We start from the raw sequence: 22,959 nt of genomic DNA, 5'->3' as shown, positions 1-22,959 counted from the left end.
TAATATTTCCCTCTTGATCTGGGGGCTGTATTCTAATAGGGAACTGCCAGGCCTCTAAATCACCCTCTCGTCTAGCTTGCTGAATTGCTGCCTGAATAGAACTAAGAGCAGTTGCTCAAGGTGCTGCTCGAACAGTCACTAGGGCAACTACTTTTTGCCCTGTGTCCTCTGGGAAAAAAAGATCTGGGGAGTCATTTTCTTCAAAATAATAATGAGGGGGTGCAGAAGGGTAGGGATGAACCTCTCCTTCCTTTGCCACTTTAGCTTCAGCTGGCAAATAAACATGCTCTGTAATCTCTTCTGCTACTTTGCTATACTCTTGTTCCTCTTCATTATCAGTGTTAAAAAGTTCAAAGGTGAAACGAACCAGAACCCAAACCAGTCCCACTGTTACCCTGATGCTTCTGAGCTCCCCTTCTTACTCACCACGGGGATTACTTTAAGAGTACTTGGGTGTCCTCCAGCTAGTTTTCTGTTCCAACCGTGGCTCCGGTGACCCTTCGGCCTGGATTCGAGGTCCCACGTTGGGCGCCACTTGCCGAGATCAGCTCGGTTGGGGAGACCCTAACCCAGCGGCGCTAGAGGAATTAAAGATACACACACAGAAATATAGAGGTGTGAAGTGGGAAATCAGGGGTCTCACAGCCTTCAGAGCTGAGAGCCCTGAACACAGATTTACCCACATATTTATTAACAGCAAACCAGTCATTAGCATTGTTTCTATAGATATTAAATTAACTAAAAGTATTCCTTATGGGAAATGAAGGGATGGGCCGAATTAAATGAATAGGTTGGGCTAGTTAACTGCAGCAGGAACACGCCCTTAAGACACACATTGCTCATGCTATTGTTTGTGGCTTAAGAATGCCTTTAAGCAGTTTTCCACCCTGGGCGGGCCAGTTGTTCCTTGCCCTCATTCCCGTAAACCCACAACCTTCCAGCTTGGGCATTAGGGCCATTATGGACATGTCATAGTGCTGCAGATATTTTGTTTATGGCCAGTTTGGGGGCCAGTTTATGGGTGGATTTTGGGGGGCTTGCTCCCAACAGTGGAATGTCGTAAAATTGGTCAATCAGTTAAGGCAGGAGCTGGCTGTTTAACTTCTTTTGTGTTTTTTCTGGCTACTCCAGACTTCTCGGCTCCTGAAGGCCACCTGGACATATATGTGCAGGTCACAGGGGTTACAATGGCTGAGCTTCGGCTCAGAGGCCTGACACTATCTTCTCCCCACAGGCAGCCACAATTGACACAGAGCTTCAAGTCAAAGCTGTAGCTAAACACAGCTGCAGTTTTCAATAATATACCCCATGCCCTTACCCTCTTGACTGAAGAAACATCTCAAATTAGACAGATAGCCTTATGAACCTATGGCTCTGGACATGTTAACAGCAGCTCAAAGGGGGAACTTGTACTATAATCAAAACAGAATGCTATGTATATATTCCAGACTATTCACATAATATTACTCAGGCCACAAAAGACTTAGACACCCACATCTCTGCCATTGACACGCTGTCAGTTGACCCCATATCAGCTTGGTTCTAGCAGCTGCCTAGTCCTTGGGAAACTTCTTTTGTTTAGCATGCTTGGGATAATTCTATCCATTCTGTTCTGTGCTGTGGAATATATTGCATTGTACTTTTTAGGTAGGAATAAAAGTTATGCTTACTCAATGCTTCTTTAAATTTAACACATTAATTTTCTAGATTTCACCTTTTTCCAGGACTTAGAATTATGTAGGATTGGTCCTCACTATACAGATGCTTTCTGACTGGCTAGCTCTCTACTTAAGGCAAAGGGATCCTAATGGTTAGGCAGGAATATCATCACTTCTGTTCAGCTTGAAGAAGTTACTAAAGATGGATTTCTGTTCCCCTACACCCCTTAGGATTAAGGGTCTCCTTGTAAAAAGGAGGACGGAATTATGTCAGAAGTGTCCTAACCAGAGTGACTCCATCTTGAATAAAGGACAGATAAAGTCAAATCTGCTGAGTGACTTTCCCAGGAAGATAGGCACTCTTCACAAGATGTTTATGGTTGAGGAAATGAGATAATGGAAAAAAGTCATTCTTAGTTTAAAAATGAGTTTCACTCTAAGCCGGGCACTGTGGCTCATGCCTGTAATCCCAGCACTGTGGGAGGCCGAGGCGGGCGGATCATGAGGTCGGGAGATCGAGACCATCCTGGCAAATACGGTGAAACCCCATCTCTACTAAAAATACAAAAAAATTAGCCAGGCGTGGTGGTGGGCACCTGTAGTCCCAGCTTCTAGGGAGGCTGAGGCAGGAGAATGGCATGAACCGGAGAGGCGGCGGAGTTTGCAGTGAGCAGAGATCACGCCACTGCACTCCAGCCTGGGTGACAGAGCCAGACTCCGTCTCAAGAAAAAAAAAAAAAAAAAATGAAAAATGAGTTTCACTCTAAAGATAACAGTACACCCATAAATTTTCCCTGAAATCAATAGTTACACAAGAGAATAACAATACTAATAGTCTGTCACAAGCTGATCATAGGCCTTTGTAATAAAGTACACTAGTTGTAGCCCTATAAAAGCAAGCATTACATTGAAGGCAGGGGTGCTCCTATATAAGCAATACTTGCTTAGTACTACTTGCAAGCAAGGATACTACTCAGAAATAGAGTAGTACTATTATTAGAAACGGAATAGTTTCTAATAAACTACTTTAACTATTATACTCTGCAACTTGCCCTGATTCTATGCCACGGACATCTAAGAACCTGCTCTTGGGTCTGGAATGAGACCCCTTTTCTGTTAATTCCTCTATTCCATTTACTCAGAGTAAAAGCCAGTCTGGAAAATAACCTGTGAGGCCTCCAAGATCCATCCCCACTCCCTTACCCACTTCCTTCCTGACTTCATCTACCCCCTCTTACCTTCCCTTGATCCTCCAGCAAGCCGGGTATCCTCATTCCTCCGCATTTATAAGCCTGTTACTTTGACCAAAGTGCTCTTCCCTCTAGACTGCCTCCTTCGTCTCCTGTAGATTTTCAGGCAAATACCATGTTCTCAAGTGAGGCCTTCCCTAACCTGCCTATTTAAAATGACCATCCCATAACTGGGCACCATTGCTCAAGCCTGTAATCCCAGCACTTTGGGAAGATGAGGTGGATGGTTCATTTGAGGTCAGGAGTTCAAGACCAGCCTGGCCAGCATATAGTGAAACCCTATCTTGACTAAAAATTAAAAAAAAAAAAAAAAAAATTAGCTGGGCATGGTGGTGGGTGCCTGTAATCCCAACTGCTCTGGAGGCTGACTCAGGAGAATCACTTGAACCCGGGAGGTGGAGGTTGCAGTGAGTCGAGATGGTGCCACTGCACTCCAGCCTAGGTGACAGACTCCGTCTCAAAAATAAATAAATACATAACAATAAAATAAAATAAAATGGCCATCCCAGTGCTCCCTATCTCTTTGCCCTGCTTTTTCTCCCTAGTATTCACCACCATCTAACATAATACTTAGAAGCTTATTGTCTATCTGCCCACACAATGTAAGCTCCACTTGGGCATGGATCTGTCTTCTTCAGTGATGAGTCCCCAGTGACCTGGTACATGGAGGTACTCAAAAAAATTTGTTGCATAAAGTAATGAGCAAAGTTTGGCACAAATGTTAGCTATTATTATTTCAGGGCATATCGGTGACAGCACCCTACCCTTTGCAAAAATCTTCTTGGGAACCAGAAACTTAAACACAACTAGGAAGAAAAAAAGTCAGCCAAAAATAAAAGCAGGGGTCTTATTTTAGAAATACACCTTTCCAGGTCCTGGTATGTCAGGCTCTGTCATCTTTGTATCTGATCAAGGAACTACTGTGACATTTTTTGGTAACTTCCAGTCTGCAGTTTGGATTTAGGAATTCAGGATTACAATCCTACTTCCCAGGTTTCCAGCTGCGCCGCCCGAATAGCCCTGCCAGCCCCACCCCGAGGGGCAGGAGGCGCGCGGAGGGCGGGGGTTGTCGGTTCCCCGCCCTCTGGCCGGCTCTGGGCGCGGGGCGGGACTCCGGGCCGCTGGGCGCGCGTGCTGAGACTCCGCCGCCCTGGCTGGCCTTGCCAAGCGCTGCGCGCTCACCATGGCGGGCCCCGCGCCGGGGCGGCGGCTGCGGCCGCTGGCAGCGCTGGCCCTGGTCCTAGCGCTGGCCCTGGGGCTGCCCACAGCCCGGGCTGGGCAGACTCCGCGCCCTGCCGAGCGGGGGCCCCCAGTGCGGCTTTTTACCGAGGAGGAGCTGGCCCGCTATGGCGGGGAGGAGGTAGGCGGGGCGGCACGGGCCGAGGGACCCGGGGTCGCGTCCGGTCTGCGGTGAGCCGAGCTGGGACCCAGGAGGCGCCCGCGGCCCAGGAAGCCTGGGGGACGCGCGGCCCGCGGCGGGCGCCCCCTTCCGGAGACCCGGCTCCGCGCTCTGCCCGGGCCGGCTGGGCCTCCTATATCTAGGCCCGGACGGATGGCCGAGGGTTGAGGGCGAGTCCTCAACGGTCGGAGCGCCCCGCTTTGCCCGCATAGCCCACCCTGAGCTTCCCCCTCGGTCCCCGGGAGATTCCCCCTCTAGCCGCCTTTTCGTTGATGATCTGCGTACAGACCTCAGAACTTTCTGGTTTTCATGTTAGCATCAGCTGAGGTGCTTACTGTGCCCATGCATAGTGGGGAGTGGCGGGGGACGGAGGGAGGGAAGCAAAGTCTGCTCCCTGGGTTACGCAGGAATTGGGACAGGTCCTGGGATAAGCCAGTCTTTGCCTGCACTTCCTTTTCCTGCTCCTGTATCCCAGGCCTCCTCTGCATCGGACTCCTCAAACCCACTTTTATGCCTGTGCCCCTGGGGCTCACCCAAAGCTGAAAGCGAGCGTAGAGGGTGAACTGGAGATTAGAGCCCCCCCCCCCCCCCCCGCCACACCCACACCCACACACGTCAATAGAGACCCCTCCCCACACACAGACACCCACACACGTCAATCAATAGTCTAGAGGCGTCCAGAAAACTCACAACCACCTGTCCACCTGGGTTGGTTGGGACTGGTGCGATGGCTGTGTCGTGTGGCAGCAAGATGCTGCTCATGACAAGGACCACTGGGGTGCTGATATTAAATGCCGAGCAGGGGAACGGCATTGGGGTGAGGTCATAGTACCATAGCATTTCAGAGCTGGCAGGAACCCATCTCCTGCTTTTACACATAAGGAAACTGAGGCCTGCCACCTGGTAGCAGTAGAGCTGGAAGGGGCCTGATGTTTTTCAAAACCCTCTGGCCTGGTCTCCCTAATTCCTGAGTTAATTGGCCTTATATGGACTGGGATTGCAAGGGGGTGTCAGAAACCTGGCCCTTAGGCAGTGACGCCAGTTTGGGCGTCATTTGTGAAGAGGCCGTTTAGAACCATGAGTCAGTGAGGACACCGAGGGAGGGAGACATGGCTGGGATGTGAGGATGTTAAGGGATGCCTTTTTGCCATTAGTAGAGGGAACCAGATGGTTCAGAGTCCAGGCATCTGTGCAGAAAAGAGTTAACGTGACAGGCCTGCTCTCCTTAGAAAATCCTGCTTGCAAGGGTGGGACTTGTCTGGTGTCTAGATTTCTCACCCAATAAGAGTGGGCTCACTTGCCTAGGCTGTATATACAGATGGTGAGGTTAGTATTGAACACTGTATACGCTAGGCAGCGTGTGCCCTATGTGACTAGCCCCCATTGAAAACCTCGGGTGCTGAGTCTAATGGGCATCTCTAGCAGAAGAACGTTCTGTCAGAAGAATGGCACACGTTGTCAAGTTTTGTTGCTGGGGGAAGAGTGTGCTTTTCCTCATGGGTGGGAGAGAGCATAGGAAACCTACACATAGATTCCCCTAGATTCTACCTCTGTGTTTTTCCTTGCCAGCTGTGAGTAGAACTATATGCTGAGTTCTTGGAATCTTCCTTCTAGGGACTCTCCAACTGACCTGATGATCTTTGGGACCGCTGGCACAAAATCTAAGGAAAGAGAGAGTTCACCACTGAGGTTCCAGCAAAAGTGCCAGATCTGCAAGATGAGGACTGAGAAAAGACCCTTGGTTTTTTGATGTTGATGTTATAGATTGAAATTTAACTGAGGGAAACAGAGAGAGGACCTTGAGATGGAAACAAGGGTAGGAAACAATTGTTTTGGGAGTGGAGCCTGAGGATCTCTGTAGGTGGAAGGAAGGAGCCAGAGAGAGGAGGGGAGTGAGGGATGAGAGAGGCAGTTGAGTGCAGTGGGTTCAAGCTATGCTGAGCTGTTGTTTGACCTAGATTGTTCTAGTCTATGCCTGTTATCCAGGGATAATTATTAATAACACCCCCTTTGACTCAGAAGTGTCACAATTTGTATAATACATTGGATCATACCTGGTTTTGGGTTCCTGTTCTGCTGTGTGATTTGGGGCAAATTACTAAACCTCTCTGAGTCTCTACTTTGTTCATCTGTAAGATACTTGCATTAGTCAAAGTTTCACTAGGGAACAGAACCATTTGGATATCTATATCTATACAGATGATCCGTGAGCAATACAGGACTTTGGGGTACCGACACCCATGCAGTCAAAAATCTGCATATAACTTTTTCTTTTGGAGGCAGGGTCTTGCTATGTTGCCCAGACTGGAGTGAGTGGCTTTTCACAGGCACAGTCATGGTGCACTACAGCCTGGCACTCTTGGCCCAAGCGATCCTCCTGTTACAGCCTCCCAAGTAGCTAGTATTACAGGTGTGCACCCAGCCATGTATAACTTTTGACTACCCCTAAAACTACAATTTTTTTTCTTTTTTCTTCTTCTTCTTTTTTTTTTTTTTTTTTTTTTTTTTTTTGAGACACGGTCTCACTCTGTTGCTAAGCTTGGAGTGCAGTGGCAGGAACACAGCTCACTACAGCCTCCTCCTGGGCTCAAGCAGTCCTCCTACCTCAGCCTCCCCAGTTACTGGCATTACAGGTATGCACCACCACACCCGGCTATCTTTTTAATTTTCTGTGGAGATGGGGTCTTCCTGTGTTGCCCAGGCTGGTGTCGAACTACTGGGCTCAAGCAACTCTTCCACCTGAGTTTCCCAAAGTGCTGGGAATACAGGGGTGAGCCTCCATGCCTGGCTCAAAACTTAACTACTAATAGCCTACTGTTGACCACAAGACCCAAGAATAGAGTTGATTATCACATATTTTGTATATGTACTATATACTGTATTCTTACAGTAATGTAAGCTAGAGAAAAGAAAATGTTCTTAGGAAAATCATAAAGAAGAGAAAATATATTTACTATTAAGTGAAAGTGGATCATTATAAAGGTCTGCATCCTGAGAAGGAAGAGGAGTGGTTGGTGTTGCTATCTCAGGGCTGGCAGAGGTGGAAGAAAATCCACATATAAGTGGACCCATGCAGTTCAAACCCTGTGTTGTTCAAGGGTCAACTATATATAGATAGAGAAATGGTTTATCAATAAGGATTGGTTTACACGATCGCGGGGGCTCGCTGGGCAAGTTGGAAATATATAGGGTAGGCTATCAGAAGGGGCAGGCTGGAAGCCCTCAGGCAGGAGCAGATGCTGTAGCCCACAGGTCTTTGTGGTTTTTTTTTTTTTTTTTTGAGACAGAATCTTGCTCTTTCTCCCAGGCTGGAGTGCAGTGGTGCGATCTCAGCTCACTGCAACCTCCACCTCCCATGTTCAGGCATTTCTCTGCCTCAGCGTCCCGAGTAGCTGGGATTACAGGCACCCACCACCACGCCCGGCTACTTTTTGGTATTTTTAATAGAGACAGGGTTTCACCATCTTGGCCAGGCTGGTCTTGAACTGACCTTGTGATCCACCCACCTCAGCCTCCCAAAGTGCTGGGATTACAGGGGTGAGCCACTGCACCCAGCCTTGTTAAGGTCTTTCAACTATGAGATTAGGACCACCCAGATCATCTTGGATAATCTCCTTATATAAAGCCAATTGATTGTAGATGTTAAACACTTCTAAATACCCGCACAGCAAAATCTAGGTGAGTATTTGATTGAATAACTGGGTACAGTAACCTATGCAAATTGACACATAAAATAAATAATCACAATGGTTATAATAAGAGTTCCTACTTGGCTGAGTGTGGTGACTCACACCTGTAATCCCAGCACTTACTTAGGGAGGTCGAGGCAGGAGGATTGCTTGAGGCCAGGAATTTGAGACCAGCCTGGGCAACATAGCGAGACCTCACCTCTACCAAAAAAAAAAAAAAAAAGAGTTCCTCCTCTAAGCAGGTGTTTTGTGAATGCCGCATTAAATGAGATGGTGGTGTGCACAGGCTTAGCATAGGCCTGGAATAGGGCTCAGCACTGTAAGCCTTAATAAATGTTAGCTACTATTAGTTTTATTATCTTTTTAAAGATACAAGCAAGAGTCATTATAACAGGTCCGCAGTCCTTTCATGCACTACAGAAATCTAGTAAGTTCTGAAACCTAGACATTTTTGTTTTTCACAAGTCATTTGACAGCAAAACCCAACTTGATCTAAAATCACTTGATGACAGAACCTTGTTGGAGCTGCTACGAGTCTACGTTAGTCTTTATCCCATTTAGTGTGAATGTTCATGTTTCACTGGAGAAATACTAACATATTTGATTATGGGTGTTGCCTTGTACCTCCCTAGAGGTATTGCATTAATATGTGGTATGTTCCCCATAACACCTTTCTAAAATCTGACAAATTCTCATATTGAAAACATATCTGATCCCCAAGAGTTTCTGCTGTGGGATTGTGGATTGTATAACAAGACTGCGTAACAAGTCTTTCTGAAACATCTAGCAATGAGTGACTTCTTTCTACTGTATATAAAACCTTCTTTCTTGGATGAGAGCCAAGGCAGACCCGCCTCTATCAGTCACACATCCCGCTGTGTGGTTCAAGGTGAGAGAGCTCAGACACCCATGCAGGGGTTTGTGTGGTTCTCCAGTGGCAGCTTCAGATGGGAAATCCGTGAAGCATGGGTGTCCTGGCTGCTGGTGTCTTTCACAGAACCACACTGTGTTCTGGATCTACCACACCAAGAGCCAGTTCTTTCCTTTTAGGCATCGTAGGGCCTCAGAGTGATCCCATAGCATGGCTCCCTAAATCATTCACATATGGGAATAGAAAAATCCTTGGTATATATTAGTTCTCTTCGAATGCTTGCTACAAATCTGGGCGGGGTGTGGTGGTTCACACCTGTAGTACCAGCAGTTTGGGAGGCCAAGCTGGGAAGATCCCTGAAGCCCAGGAGTTGGAGACCAGCCTGGGCAACATAGTGAGACCTTGTCTCTATTTTAAAAAAGAAAAAAAATCTGGACAGCATCTCCTTGGTGCTTCTTTAAAACTCCATTCTCCCAGTAATTCTAGTAAGGGTTATATAGAGGAAGTGATTTTGAGGACCTCTCCTGTAGATAACAGGTTACAGAGTGAGTGTGTTGAACAAAAATGAAAATAGGCAAAAAAAGGTAGTGTGTTCCAGAGTGCCTTTCTTTGGACCTTGTTTTCTTCAACTCTTGTCAAAATTGCCCTGATAGGTAGAGATATCGCTTGCACATGTTCACCGATAGCTTTTGCCTTGTCACATACCTGTTATGATAGCAGGGTTTCACTGTCTACAAATTGCAGGCCAGAGATTCGCATTCAAGTTTTCAATAAGGAAGAATTGCCCTAGGAAGGGCAAAGGCTTAGAATCAGACAGGTATGAGTCTCCTGACTTTTTATTTACCAGCAGAGAAACCTTTGACAGGTTATATAAACTCTAAGCCTCAGTTTCTTCACCTATAAAATGGGTATAGTAATACCTGCCTCACAAGATTATTTTATTTTAGTTATGTTTAGTTTTTGAGACAAAGTCTCACTCTGTCACCCAGACTACAGTGCAGTGGCTGATTTTATTTTGTTTTGTGTGTGTGTGTGTGTGTTTTGTTTTTTTGGAGACAGAGTCTTGCTCTGTCATCAAGGCTGGAGTGCAGTAATGTGATCTTGGCTCACTGCAACCTCCTCCTCCTGGGTTCAAGCAATTCTGCCTCCCCAGTAGCTGGGATTATAGGCACCCACCACCACACCCAGCTAATTTTTGTATTTTTAGTAGAGACAGGTTTTCACCATGTTGGCCAGGCTGGTCTCAAACTCCTAACCTCAAGTGATCTGCCCACTTCAGCCTCCCAAAGTGCTGGGAGCCACCGTGCCTGGCTGTCTCTGTGTCACTTCTATTCCTGCGTCTGCATTTATACTCCCAAGCCTTCCACCCACCCTCCACCTTCTCAGTTGCCATTTCCTGGGCCTGAGAGTCTGTCCCTGGGGACTGTGCTATCCGTGGATGTCCGTCTACACCGGGTCAGAACTCACCACCACAGCATGCTCTGTTTACTGATAAGGCCATTCCTCTGTGTGGCATGTGTGTGAGGTATCTATGTCACTCAGGCCTCAAAAACACTAAACATTCTTTTCTTCCCCTTTAATATGACTTCCTCTTAGCACTTACACCTTCAAGTAAGTAGTTTAAGGAGGAGATAAAGATTTTATTGTTAAAAAAAAAAGGAGCTTGCTGGGTGCAGTGGCTCATGCCTGTAATCCCAGCACTTTGGGAGGCCGAGGTGGGTCGATCACCTGAGGTCAGGAGTTCGAGACCAGCCTGGCCAACATGGTGAAACCCTGTCTCTACTAAAAAGACAAAAAATTAGCCGGGTGTGGTGGCAGGTACCTGTAATCCCAGCTACTCAAGAGACTGAGTCAGGAGAATCTCTTGAACCCTGAAGGCGGAGGTTGCAGTGAGCTGACATCGTGCCATTGCACCCAGCCTGGGTAATAAGAGCGAAACTCCGTCTCAAAAAAAAAAAAAGGTGGGGCCCCATGGAGCTGTTTAAGTGACAGTCATTTTGGTGGGAATGTTTATATAAAGGAATGTTACCTATAAGAAGCAAAATATAAAATAGATCACTCGTATCAGTTACATCAATGTATGACTATTGATGAAGAGGAAAGGAAATTTGGACTGATAAGTAATTCATCATTTACTATTCTTTTGAATTTTCATCTCCATGAAGTTGCTTCAGTTCCTGATATTCTTTTTTTTGAGATGGAGTCTCACTGTGTCGCCCAGGCTAGAGTGCAGTGGCATGATCTTGGTTCACTACGACCTCTGGCTCCAGGGTTCAAGTGATTCTCCAGCCTCAGACTCCCGAGCAGCTGGGATTACAGGCATGCACCACCATGCCCGGCTAATTTTTGTATTTTTAGTAGAGGTACGGTTTCGCCATATTGGCCAGGCTGGTCTTGAACTCCTGACCTCAGGTGATCCGTCCGCCTTGGTCTCCCACAGTGCTGGGATTACAGGTGGGAGTCACTGTACCTGGCCCCTGATTTTCTTTATAAAGGAGAGGATTGCCACATTCTTGTCATGAGACTTTATGACTTTTCCAAATTTCTGTGCATGGGCATGACGCTGCCCAGGCAGGTGGCAAGTTCACCAAGGACCAGGCTTAACAGAAGGCCATTGGGACTTGACCCACTGCTCTTTGCTCAGCTTGTGATGGGAGAAGATTTAACTAAGTTGCACTGGAAGAGCCAGCTCTTCCCCTCCTATTCACAGCTTCTCCCCTGCTTTCTAGGAAGATCAGCCCATCTACTTGGCAGTGAAGGGAGTGGTGTTTGATGTCACCTCCGGAAAGGGTAAGTGGTGTGGCATTTTGAATCTTCATTTCCAGGGAGCTCAGAAGCCAGAGTGAGCAGCACTTGGAGGTGTGAGGAAAGGGAGGGAACATTAGGTAAGTCTGTTTCATTCCATTTATTTTTTTTAGTTTTAATTTAATTTAATTTAATTTTGAGACGGAGTTTCACTCTGTCACCCAGGCTGGAGTCCACACTCCACGATCTTGGCTCACTGCAAACTCCACCTCTCCGGTTCAAACAATTCTCTGCCTCAGCCTTCTGAGTAGCTGGGATTACAGGCACTCACCACCACCCCCCGGCTAATTTTTTAATATTTTTAGTAGAGATGGGGTTTCACCATCTTGGCGAGGCTGGTCTTGAACTCCTGACCTCGTGATCCACCTGCTTTGGCCTCCCAAAGTGCTAGTATTACAGGCGTGAGCCACCACACCTGGCCTTCCTTCCATTTTAAATGAGCAGATTGAGTTAATCTTTGTCACTGTTTTACTTCAGTAGGGGTTTTCTCCCTGATGATGATATTACTGAAAAGCCTTCCATGGCTTTCCATTGCCTGTAGAATTAAATTCAAACTTGATGATTTACCCTAGTTGAAGCAATGAGAGAAGTGTTCTTTAATTTTTTTTTTTTTTTTTTGAGATGGAGTCTCGCTCTGTGGCCCAGGCTGGAGTGCAGTGGCCAAATCTCAGCTCACTGCAAGCTCCACCTCCCGGGTACACGCCATTCTCCTGCCTCAGCCTCCTGAGTAGCTGGGACTACAGGCGCCCGCCACCTCGCCCGGCTAGTTTTTTGTATTTTTTTAGTAGAGACAGGGTTTCACCGTGTTAGCCAGGATGGTCTCGATCTCCTGACCTCATGATCCGCCTGTCTCGGCCTCCCAAAGTGCTGGGATTACAGGCTTGAGCCACCGCGCCCGGCTGAGAAGTGTTCTTTAGTAAAGAGTTGGCATTATAGTACATTACAGAACATTTTAGTGCCATTTAGTGTAACTACTAATGATATCTTGGAGGTAGTTTTATATTGGTTCATCTATTATTTGATAACAAACACTGCTGAATGGAAATAGATTTGGCTTCCACCAACATTTAAGAAGAAGGAACATTTTTCTTGTTTGCATCTTTAATTTTTTTTTTTGGAGACAGAGTCTCACTCTGTCGCCCAGGTTAGAGTGCAGTGATGCGACCTCCTCCACCTGCCAGGTTCAAGCAGTTCTCCTGCCTCAGCCTCCCGAGTTATTGGGATTACAGGTGTATAGCACCATGCCCAGCTAATTTTTTGTATTTTTAGTAGAGCTGGGGTTTCACCATGTTGGCCAGGCTGGTTTTGAACTCCTGACCTCAAATGATCCGCCCATCTTGGCTTCTCAAAGTGCTGGGATTACAGTCGTGAGTCACCACACCCAGCCTGCGTCTCTTATATTTTTAAGAGACTATTTTCTCAGTATTAACACTTAGGTTAAAAAAAAAAAAAAAAAGAGCGAGAGGGGGGCTGGGCACAGTGGCTCATGCTTGTAATCCCAGCGCTTTGGGAGACCAAGGTGGGTGGATCATGTGAGCTCAGGAGTTCAAGACTAGCCTGGGCAACATGGTGAAACCCCATCTCTTCAAAAAATACACAAATTAGCTGGGCATGGCGGTGCATGCCTGTAGTCCCAGCTACTCTGGAGGCTGAGGTGGGAGAATCGCTTGAACCTGGGAGGTGGAGATGGCAGTGAGCCAAGATCATGCCACTGTACTCCAGCCTGGACAAGAGTGAGACCCTGTCAAAAAAAAAAAAAAAAAAAAAAAAAGTTTTAGGGGGACTGTTCTCATTTTGTATTTTCTGAAAATCCCTGCTCAGCCTGCATGTGTGACTTATTTCACATTTAGAATGAATGGAATCCAACCTGATGGCTGGGGTGGCTTACTGGACTTTATGTCGCCATTGTTTGGCCTCTCCGTGAGCCTGGAGCCTTTTTTAGGATTGGGTAGGGGCCTTGGGAGCCCCTCCACGTGCAGGCTCCAGGTTACTCTGCATGTAAACCCACACTCATGTCTCTTCCTTCCTCCCCACTACAGAGTTTTATGGACGAGGAGCCCCTTACAATGCCTTGACCGGGAAGGACTCCACTAGAGGGGTAGCCAAGATGTCCTTGGATCCTGCAGACCTCACCCATGACACTGTGAGCCAGATTATAAGCCTTTGTTAAAATGCTCTACCTCCTTGTCCATGCCTTTTTCTCTTTTTCTTTTTTTCTTTCTTTCTTTCTTTCTTTTTTTTTTTTTTTTTTTTACCTCTGGGCAGGAGCAAGGCTTCCTAACTGGCTTATTTACCCCTGTGGTCCGCTTGGTGTGGTGGCTAGGCATTTTCTTGAAATAGATTATCCTGCCGTGTCACCTTGACTCAGAAACCTTCCGTGGCTGTCTGTTGCCTAGAGTTAAGTCCAAACTCTTACGAACTTGTGATCCAACTCAGTGATCATCACAATTTGGCCCCAACCTGCTTTGGCAACCTAATGCTCCTTATGATCTGTACCTGCCACCCCGTCCCCTCAGCCCCTTACAGTCTTGCTATTAGTCTCTGAGACCCATTCCCCAGGCCATGCTTGGTAGATTTGTGGATGACCTAGATTGGGAAGAAAGGTCTCCCTCTATGCTCATATTTCTGTGAAGGAGAAGATAGCATTAAAACATTTTTTAGACCGGGAGTGGTGGATCATGCCTGTAATCCTAGCACTTTGGAAGGCCAAGGTGGGTGGATCACCTGAGGTCAGGAGTTTGAGACCAGCTAGGCCAACATGGAGAAACCCCGTCTCTACTAAAAATACAAAAATTAGCCGAGTGTGGTGGTGCATGCCTGTAATCCCAGCTACTTGGGAGGCTGAGGCAAGAGAATTGCTCGAATTCAGGAGGCAGAGGTTGCAGTGAGTTGAGATCATGCCACTGTGCTCCAGGCTGGGCAACAGAGTGAGACTTCATCTCAAAGAAAAAAAAAAAATTTTTTTTTTAAAACCTATTCAAGGTCTAAATAATCCCAACAGTAAGGTTGGAATTTCCCCCAACAGTGCTCAACATCAAACTGACATTGAGATAAATTGAGATGAGCCAAACTTATAACAAAATGAATGTAACAATATTACAAAAATGAATGAAGAACTTAAGAAAGGGAAAGGTGCCAAATGTATAATGGGAGGAGTGTAGAGAGAGGGAGAATTAAGTGGGGGAAGGAAGGGGATGCAGATGCAGCAGGGCACGCCCTGCCCCACCCCAGCATGGTCATGGTGCTCTTTGGAGTCTTTCATCCTTGCATCAGTCAAACTGCAAAGTGTGATGAAGCATTGCTCCCCGTATGTTATACCCTCCCATCCGCCCCACACAGCAGTGTCTCTTAAGCCATTTGTCCATTATTTGGTTTGTTGAGATATCTTTTCTCTTGCATTAGGGATGTGGGAGGCAAGGCAGGGATGGAGAAAGGCCAGTGCCAAACACCATCCACTTACCCCATCTCCTGTCTTTCTTGTGCTTTTCTCCCCAAGACGGGTCTCACGGCCAAGGAACTGGAGGCCCTGGATGAGGTCTTCACCAAAGTGTACAAAGCCAAATACCCCATCGTTGGCTACACAGCCCGGAGAATTCTCAATGAGGATGGCAGCCCTAACCTGGACTTCAAGCCTGAAGACCAGCCCCATTTCGACATCAAGGATGAGTTCTGATGTTCCACCTGCAGGAGCAGGTTCTTGGAAGAATGAGGCAGGAAGACACCAGGTGCTGAATCTCCTGCAAAACAGGCTGCCTGGAGCCCCTGAGCCACACAGATCCGAATAAAACAGATGCTTACCCTGGAAGAGCAAATGCCTCCCGTTGTCCTTGGTCAGGGGTTCTGTCTACCTGGGGACCCCTGTCCGCACACCAGGAGTCAGTAAGAGCCAAAGTGGTACACCTCCTAGACATCAGTGTCAGCTGGCTGGGCAGTGGGATTTTGAGCGACCTTTATACTTTTCTATACTTGCCAAATTTTCAGCTGTGACCATGTTCACTTTATAATCAAAACAAAAATAAACATCCCATTTTTACAAAAGGAGAATTCTTCCCCAGAGGCCATTTCCTTGGAGCCCCGTCAGCACCCCACGTAAGTGGGTGGGCTGTGTTGTTCTTCCATAGTCCTACGGGGCTGGATGGTGGGGCATTTTGGCGATGGGGCAGGAAAGGAGAGTGGTGAGGTGGGAGGGTGGGCGATGGGAAGGGAGGCAGGAAACCCGGCTGGAGTGAGGATGGGAACTGGCTTCAGCGCATGTGCAGCTGGAGACTGGTGAGGAGGACCGGGGTCAGTGTGGGCGGAGCCTGGCGGAGGTCATTCCAAGAATGGGGAGGCATATTCCTTACGCTGGACTGACGTCAGATTTTAGGAGGAAGCCCCTTTAGTTAGAGGGGGCGGATTTTTCCCTCTGGGGACATTGGGTGATGTCTGGCAACATTTTTTTTAAAAAAATTTTTGGTTGTCATGACTGCAGGATGCTGCTGGCATCTCAAGGCCAGGGATGCTGGTCAACATTCTGTAATGCACCTGACAAAGCATTATCTGGTTCGAAATTTCATTCATACTGAGGCTGAGAAATGCTGTGTTAGATGGATCCTGGACATTTTACAGTGGAGATGAATTTCCTTGACATAAAACTTGTATTTTATTAAAATAAATAGCAACTGCCCCCAAGAGAGAATTTTCACATTAAGCAGAATAATCTGTTAAGGTGATTGTTCAAAATGTTGATTCCTGGGCCCCACCCCCAGCGCTTATGATTCAGTATTTCTAGAACATGGCCTGGAATAGTGCTTGTAGTGAGCCGCTCAGGAAGTTGCGATACAAACAGGCCCAGGCACACTTTGAGACACCACCTTATTGCCTTATCAATCATCACAAGGAGAACTCAGAGACTTTGAGGACAAGGTTTGACCTTTAACGTGTTTCAGGGCTGGGGAGTCCAATGGTAAACCTCTGGGTTGCACTCAAGAAGGTGGGAGCTTGATGGCCATCCAAGAGTAATGTGCCTGGATCTTATCAGATAGGACTTTTTGGCCTAGAATTCTAGAAGCCAAAGTTGTTTGTATCAGGACATTTGGCCCCAAAACAGGATGTACAAATAAATAGTGTACAAGTCCTTGGGAACAGTCGAGAGATGACTTCTTTTACTTACGTGCCCACCACTCCCTACATCACCATGTAATGTGGGGGCGGGACGGTGGGTAGAATTCCACTCCTTAGACACAGATTTCTGCAGTGGGTCAAGGTCTCCAAATTCAGGCTCTGGGAATTTTCCAACACCACCGTTTGCTCCACTCCCGAACTCTGCCCCCATGAAGGCAGTTTTCCCTCATGGTCTCAGGCTCACCACCTCTCCCAGGATAACCCTGCCCAGATCCCTGAGTGCACATCAAAGGCTGCCAGCCAGCCAGGACCGTGTGCAAGAAATCGGCAGCCTATGTGGGCTCCAGAAAGGGTGGGTGCAACCCCAGGGGAGGGGGCACAGATCAGCCTTAGAATCTGCATCATTGAGGTCCGCAGGGCCTAAAGAAAGTCTCGCACAGATCCTGGGAGGCCTGAAGTCTCTGCCTCATGCACCTCCTGCTCCTATGTCTATAATGGTTTCTTTTCTCTGAAGGCTCATATCCTCCTTTTAAGACTCAGCCTAGGTGCATGTGTACCAGGAAGCCCTCCCCCTCCTGTGTGATCCCCTTAGCCTAGACTCACCTGCTTTGCTGTGATTGCCTGTTTGTGAGCCTGTCTCCTTCAAACGGGCATCTTGCAGGCCCAGCACACTCTCCTACAGTGACCAAACTTTCTGATTTGCCTGGGACTTTCCTGGTTTTAGCACTGAAAGTCCTGCATCCCGGAAAACAAAACCACTCTGTCCTGGGCAAACCTGAGGACTGACTGGCACCAGCAGCAGAGTCAAAGCCTCCTCCCAGCTGGGGGGCTCCAGGGCGACCACGTGCCACCCTGGGATGAAGAAGGAGGGAGGACGTCGGGAGAGCGCAGGGGGCTGGGTTCTTAGCCAGTCCCAACAAGTTCCAATTCAACATCTCCAACAGGAAGCTCAATGCCTTGTCTGCAGTAGGTGCTCGGTGCATTGGAGTGTTGTTGATATTGGTGTAATTTGTGAAGTTCTCCACATTTAAATTCCTTCTGCTGAGATATAGCCCCTCCCTGACCTCTCAGAGGAAACGTGTTTCCTTGAACCCAGAATGCTGATCAGTACCCTTCCCTTGCTGAGCTCCTGGGCCCTGGCGCACAGAGCCTTCCCCCTTGCAGATGACTGGGGGCCAGTCCCCATGCCATGTAACAGGAGGAAAGGAAACAAGGTTTTGCTGCGTGGAGCCCGTTTCTGTATTTCAAACTATTGAAATAAGACTGCTAAGGGCCAGGCGCAGTGGTTCACACCTGTAATCTCAGCACTTTGGGAGGCCGAGGCAGTCAGATCACCTGAGGTCAGGAGTTCAAGACCAGCCTGGCCAACATGGCGAAACCCTGTCTCTACTAAAAAATGCAAAATTAGGCCGGGCGCGGTGGCTCACACCTGTAATCCCAGCACTTTGGGAGGCCGAGGCGGGCGGATCACGAGGTCAGGAGACTGAGACCATCCTGGCTAACACGGTGAAACCCCATCTCTACTAAAAATACAAAAAATTAGCCGGGTGTGGTGGTGAGTGCCTGTAGTCCCAGCTACTTGGGAGGCTGAGGCAGGAGAATGGTGTGAACCCGGAAGGCAGAGCTTGCAGTGAGCCAAGATCGCACCACTGCACGCCAGCCTGGGCGACAGAGCGAGACTCCTCAAAAACAAAAAACAAAAAACAAAACAACAACAAAAAATTAGCCAGCCATGGTGGCGCGTGCCTATAATCCCAGCTACTCAGGAGACTGAGGCATGAGAATCACCTGAACCCGGGAGCCGGAGGTTGCAGTGAGCTGAGATCGTACCACTGCACTCCAGCCTGGGCAACAGAATGAGACTGTGTCTCAAACAAACAAACAAACAAACAAAGACTGCTAAGAATTAAATGCCCCAGAGGGTAAGTGATGGAGTTGACTATCCCAAAGAAGAGCAGGGCAGAGGGGTCTGACCGGCAGACCGGGTCCCTAGAGGTGGAGGCTGTGCAGAGTTTGCCTGATCTAAGGTCTGGCCCAGGCCTCAGCCCTATCCTGGACCCAAGACGCTCACCCCCTACTTTAGGCACCTGCTCCAGGGGGTTTCCTCACCACCACTACCCAAGGGTCTGAACAAAGCAAACTCATCCTCTACATTGACTTCCTTCAGAAGGCTGCTTTTCAAGCCCCAGTCTCCAAAAAGCATGGTCCATTGGGCACCGCCAGCCTCCCGAGATGCTGCTGTGAGGGGCTGAAGCTGGAAATCTGTGGCTGGAGCCTGGCCCCTGACAGGAAGCGAATGCCCTGGCTCCAGGCCCTCCCCCGGATCACTGTGATGACCAGAGATCACCCACAGGGCCCAGAGAAGGCAGCTGGCCCTTCCGATGGATGGTGGCTTCCAGCACACTAGGGCCACACTAGGGCCTTGCTCAGGCAGGCCTGGAACTGCACAGGCTTGACCGGAGAGGCCTGAGCAGGCCAGTGGGCAAAGTGACCGACCAGGCAGAAGTTATCCCTGTGAGCCTCTGTCCAGGACATCATATGCAATCATTGCCTGAAGGATTATTTAATGCCACATTGTGTTGGTCATCTTTTATGCTCCATTTCACAGCCTGTCAGTCCAGCTGTAATCTCTCAGTGCCTGATTTAGCTTTCTTCCCTGGGCTTCCCTGCCAGGCAGAGCTGCTCAAGCTGTTCTGGGACGTCTGCAAACCGGCAGGTGCAAGGAATTAACATCCTCTGGGGGCAACCTACAGCTGATAGCGGATGGGTAGACACAGTCTCCCCATAGCCCTGAGGCTCATTCTACAGGTTCCTCAGAAGGCCTCCAGTGATATTGAGCCTCAGCTGCCCACAGTGGTGTCAGCTCAACAACACAGCCTTGGACTGGCTGAGCCTCCTTCCCAGTTTCATTCTTCCCAGTCCCCTATGCCTGAGCCCATGGATCACTTCCTAAATGTGTGTTCCTGCACACAAACCTTTGTTGCAGTTTCTGCTTTTGGGAAGAACTCAGCCTGAGACACAAGATTACTTCCTCAGATACTGACACAATCCTGTTGTGCCAAGCTCAGGTTTACTAATAACGTTTTACATGTGTATAGCACTTTATAGTTTACAAAGTTCTCATTCCAGCTGTGTAACCATTTGCCCCAGAACTCAGTGGCATCACTATGATGACATCACTCAGGATGGAGCCACTCATGATGCTCAGAGATTTTGTGTGCCGGGGACTGAGAGGGTGCAGTGGGCATAGCCTTTCTGCCCCTGATGTCTGTGGCAGGTGTCAGATGGAATGATGAGGGCTCACTCACATTTCTGGTGAGTGATGCTGGCTGCCGGAAGCTCTACTCCTCTCCATGAGTAACTTCTCACAGCATGGCGGCAGGACTGTCCCTCCTCAGCCTCTGAAGTCAGGCAGCATCATTTCTATTCACCAAGGCAGGTAAGCACAAAGTCCCACCTAAGGTCAGGGGGCGGGGGGCCATTTTGGGAAAATACAATCCACCATGGTTACTTCCCATGTTATCTCCTTTGATTCTCACAAAAGAGACTGTATCTAATCTTTGAATCTGCAGTGCTGAGGTCAAGTAGCAGGTGTGCATGCAGTAAATCACATTTGCCTTGTGGACAGAGACAGGTTTTAGAGTCAGACTGGTCTACGTTTGAATCCTGGTTTCATCACTTAGTACCTGTATGATCATGGAGAAGTAATTTAGCTTCTGTAAGCCTCAGTTTCCCAATCTTTACAATGAAGCCAAAATACTCATTTCCCTTGCTGGTGCTAGAATTTGATGCAGTTGTGTGTGTAACATGCCCAGCAGGCTACTGACACCTGTGGGATCAGCCTCTCTCTGTTTCTTCCTCTTCTACTCCATCCCACCTCCCACCTCCTACACTAATGAGCATCTTGGACTTCCCAGCAGATGCAGGGACGTAAGTGAGCAGAAAGCATTTAGGCATGTGTCCAGGGTCTTGACAACAGGCTGGAGTTTGGAAGAAGTCCGGCTAAGAATCCGGATGAGGAACAGCGCCCCCTCTCTTCCTCATCCCTGGACACATCCCGCCCAGCTAAGAACTGAGAGCATTAACCCAGCTCCTCCCTTGTACAGCTTCAGGGTCTCAGGTTTCCCTGATGCCCTATAGATTCTCCCAGAGTCCCAAGGGCAATGGGGAAGCCTGCTCCTCTCCCCCAGGGGCCTTGCCGGGACTGCAGTCTTGCTGCCAGAGGCCTAATAGCAGGTGTGCCTGGGGGTACCACTGTGGTGCAGTTTGTCTCACCCCCAACCCCCTGATGGTTTGGGTCTCTACAGCTTTCCTCCTCCCACTGGGTTGGGCCCTAGCCCTGACTCCAGAAGTTAAGTGACTTTTGTTCCAGAACGTGCTGTATTCACAGTCTCCCCTGGGCCTTTGCACATGCTGTTGTTCCTCTGCCTGGAATGTTCTTTCTACTTGCTCTCATTGCATGTCAAACCCTATCTTGGCTTAGATATTACTTCCTTGAGGAAGCTTTCTCAGACCCCTCTCTGCCAAGGTGGGCACACAGTACCGACATGCCCCTTTGGTATCAGATCCCAGTGAACCGTAATTGTATTTACTTTGTGTTTTCCTCCTCACCAGGCTAGGACACACTTGCCCTATTCACTGCTGTATCATATAGCACAAGCCCAGCACCTTTGATGTGAGATAAAGTGAATGGATGGGCAAATGGACAAGCGGTGAATGAATGAATGAGTCAATGGATTGGTGCTCCCTCACCCAGGGCACATGCCTTCCTTGCAACCCTCCTTCACCCCTTACTCAGGGATGCGCATCTGATTCCTGAAACATCAGAGTGGCTTCCCACTCTCCAGCCAAGTTTCCAGCAGAGCCTGCTTGGGCATCGCTTCCAGGATTACTCCTGGACCAACTTCGCCTGAGCATTTCTGCAGCCTCATCATCTGGGGAATATATAAAAATAGTAAGTGGTTCCCCTGGCAACCACCACAGCAAATGGTAACCACGGTGGGCGGTCCAGGAAAGCCTCGAGGCTGGGAGGAAAACAAACTCCGCCCTCACTGCTCACTCACCGAATCTTGGCTGGCCGGCGTGCCCTCTGAGCTGCCTCGCCTAGTCCCATGGCTTCCTGGAGACCACCTGCTCTGAAGCCCAAAGGGAAATAACGGACTGGAGGAGCTGCTCCATCAGCCAGACCATCTGCCCCATCAGTTCCTGGGCTGCTGCCCCTGTGCCCTCTCTGTAGGGTCACCAAGGGCCTCTTCTGGCTGCCCTGCCGTGTCCAGTACCTTATCTGGGTAGTCAGAGGGCTTCAGAAGCTGCCAGCGGGAGACTCAGCCTTGCTGCCAGGGTCTAATATCATGTGTGCCTGTGTGGACCCCTTGTGCTGGGCTGACCAAGCCCCTTCGTGACAGTTTGGCCTCTGCCCAGGTCTTCAGCTTCCCTGCCCTCCAGCCGGGCTCGTGGCCTGGCTCTTGCAAGTTTACCCCTCCACCAAGGTTGACTCTAGGTGCTGCCCAAGGTTCGGATCTTGTCACCACCACCTCCTCTCTGGGATTTTTAGAGGGCATGGGGCTTCTGCATGCTAAAACTGTGGGGTGAGAGTTGGGAGCACGGGCTGGGAGGGTGCTTGGAAAGCATTGCCAAGCTGGCTGCAAACTGTCCACAGGAAGCCAGGCTCTAGGAGATCCTGAGAGAGGGAAAATCCAGCAGCTGAGACACTAAGCGGGGCTGGAGGCAGAACCTGGAGTGAGTGTGACCCTGAGGTGTCAGGGAGCGGAAGCCTCAGGTCTCCAGTGGGTGGCTGGTGGGTGCAGCTATTTCAGAGTAGCCTGATCAGCCAGGCTACTGCTGTCTTTTCCCTGTGCATGAGCAAGGCTTTTGCTCCCCTGCCATCCCCCAACCTCCTGGAATATTGAGTTTCGCTGCCTCCCTTTGGCTGTGGTTACCTCTACCCTGTCCTTGCCTCTCCCAGCTGAAGCCTACTTCCTGCCTAACTGCCCCTACCCGTGCCTCTCGTCTAAGTCGGTGCTGATGGTCATTGCAATAGTGGCACTGGGCTAGCATGAGCCAGGTGCTGGCATGCCATGTTTGCGGCTTAATTTGATTCTCTTCAAGGAGGTACTAACATTTGCTTGGGTCTTAGGAAGCATAAGTAACTTGCAATGGAAACTACACCTCTGAAAACTGAGAG

General features: G+C 48.7%; 1 protein-coding gene across 2 annotated transcripts; it reads left to right on the top strand.

Annotated features, from left to right (window-relative positions):
• Positions 1 to 3,534: 3,534 nt before the first annotated feature.
• Positions 3,535 to 15,713, top strand: NENF (neudesin neurotrophic factor). 2 transcript variants are annotated; one of them, XM_025356395.1, is made up of 4 exons: positions 3,535 to 4,268; positions 11,597 to 11,657; positions 13,712 to 13,815; positions 15,169 to 15,713. In XM_025356395.1, exons 1-4 carry the CDS (start codon positions 4,092 to 4,094, stop codon positions 15,343 to 15,345), a joined length of 519 nt encoding a protein of 172 aa, XP_025212180.1. In that variant the 5' UTR covers positions 3,535 to 4,091; the 3' UTR covers positions 15,346 to 15,713. The 2 variants fall into 2 exon arrangements, with proteins under 2 accessions (XP_025212180.1, XP_025212187.1); XM_025356402.1 differs by having other exon boundaries at positions 11,627 to 11,629; positions 13,714 to 13,815; positions 15,169 to 15,479.
• Positions 15,714 to 22,959: the final 7,246 nt, after the last annotated feature.

This window comes from Theropithecus gelada, chromosome 1 (assembly GCF_003255815.1).
Source record: "Theropithecus gelada isolate Dixy chromosome 1, Tgel_1.0, whole genome shotgun sequence".
Lineage (NCBI taxonomy): Eukaryota > Metazoa > Chordata > Mammalia > Primates > Cercopithecidae > Theropithecus > Theropithecus gelada.
Note: the sequence above shows the minus strand (reverse complement) of the source record. Positions and strands in the feature narration are given on the sequence as shown.

Excerpts from the sequence above, each read along its gene's own strand:
- NENF (XM_025356395.1), top strand. The coding sequence starts at position 4,092 with ATGGCGGGCCCCGCGCCGGGGCGGCGGCTGCGGCCGCTGGCAGCGCTG. Across the intron at positions 4,269-11,596 it reads CCCGCTATGGCGGGGAGGAG|GAAGATCAGCCCATCTACTT; the intron begins GTAGGCGGGGCG and ends CCTGCTTTCTAG. Across the intron at positions 11,658-13,711 it reads TGATGTCACCTCCGGAAAGG|AGTTTTATGGACGAGGAGCC; the intron begins GTAAGTGGTGTG and ends TCCCCACTACAG.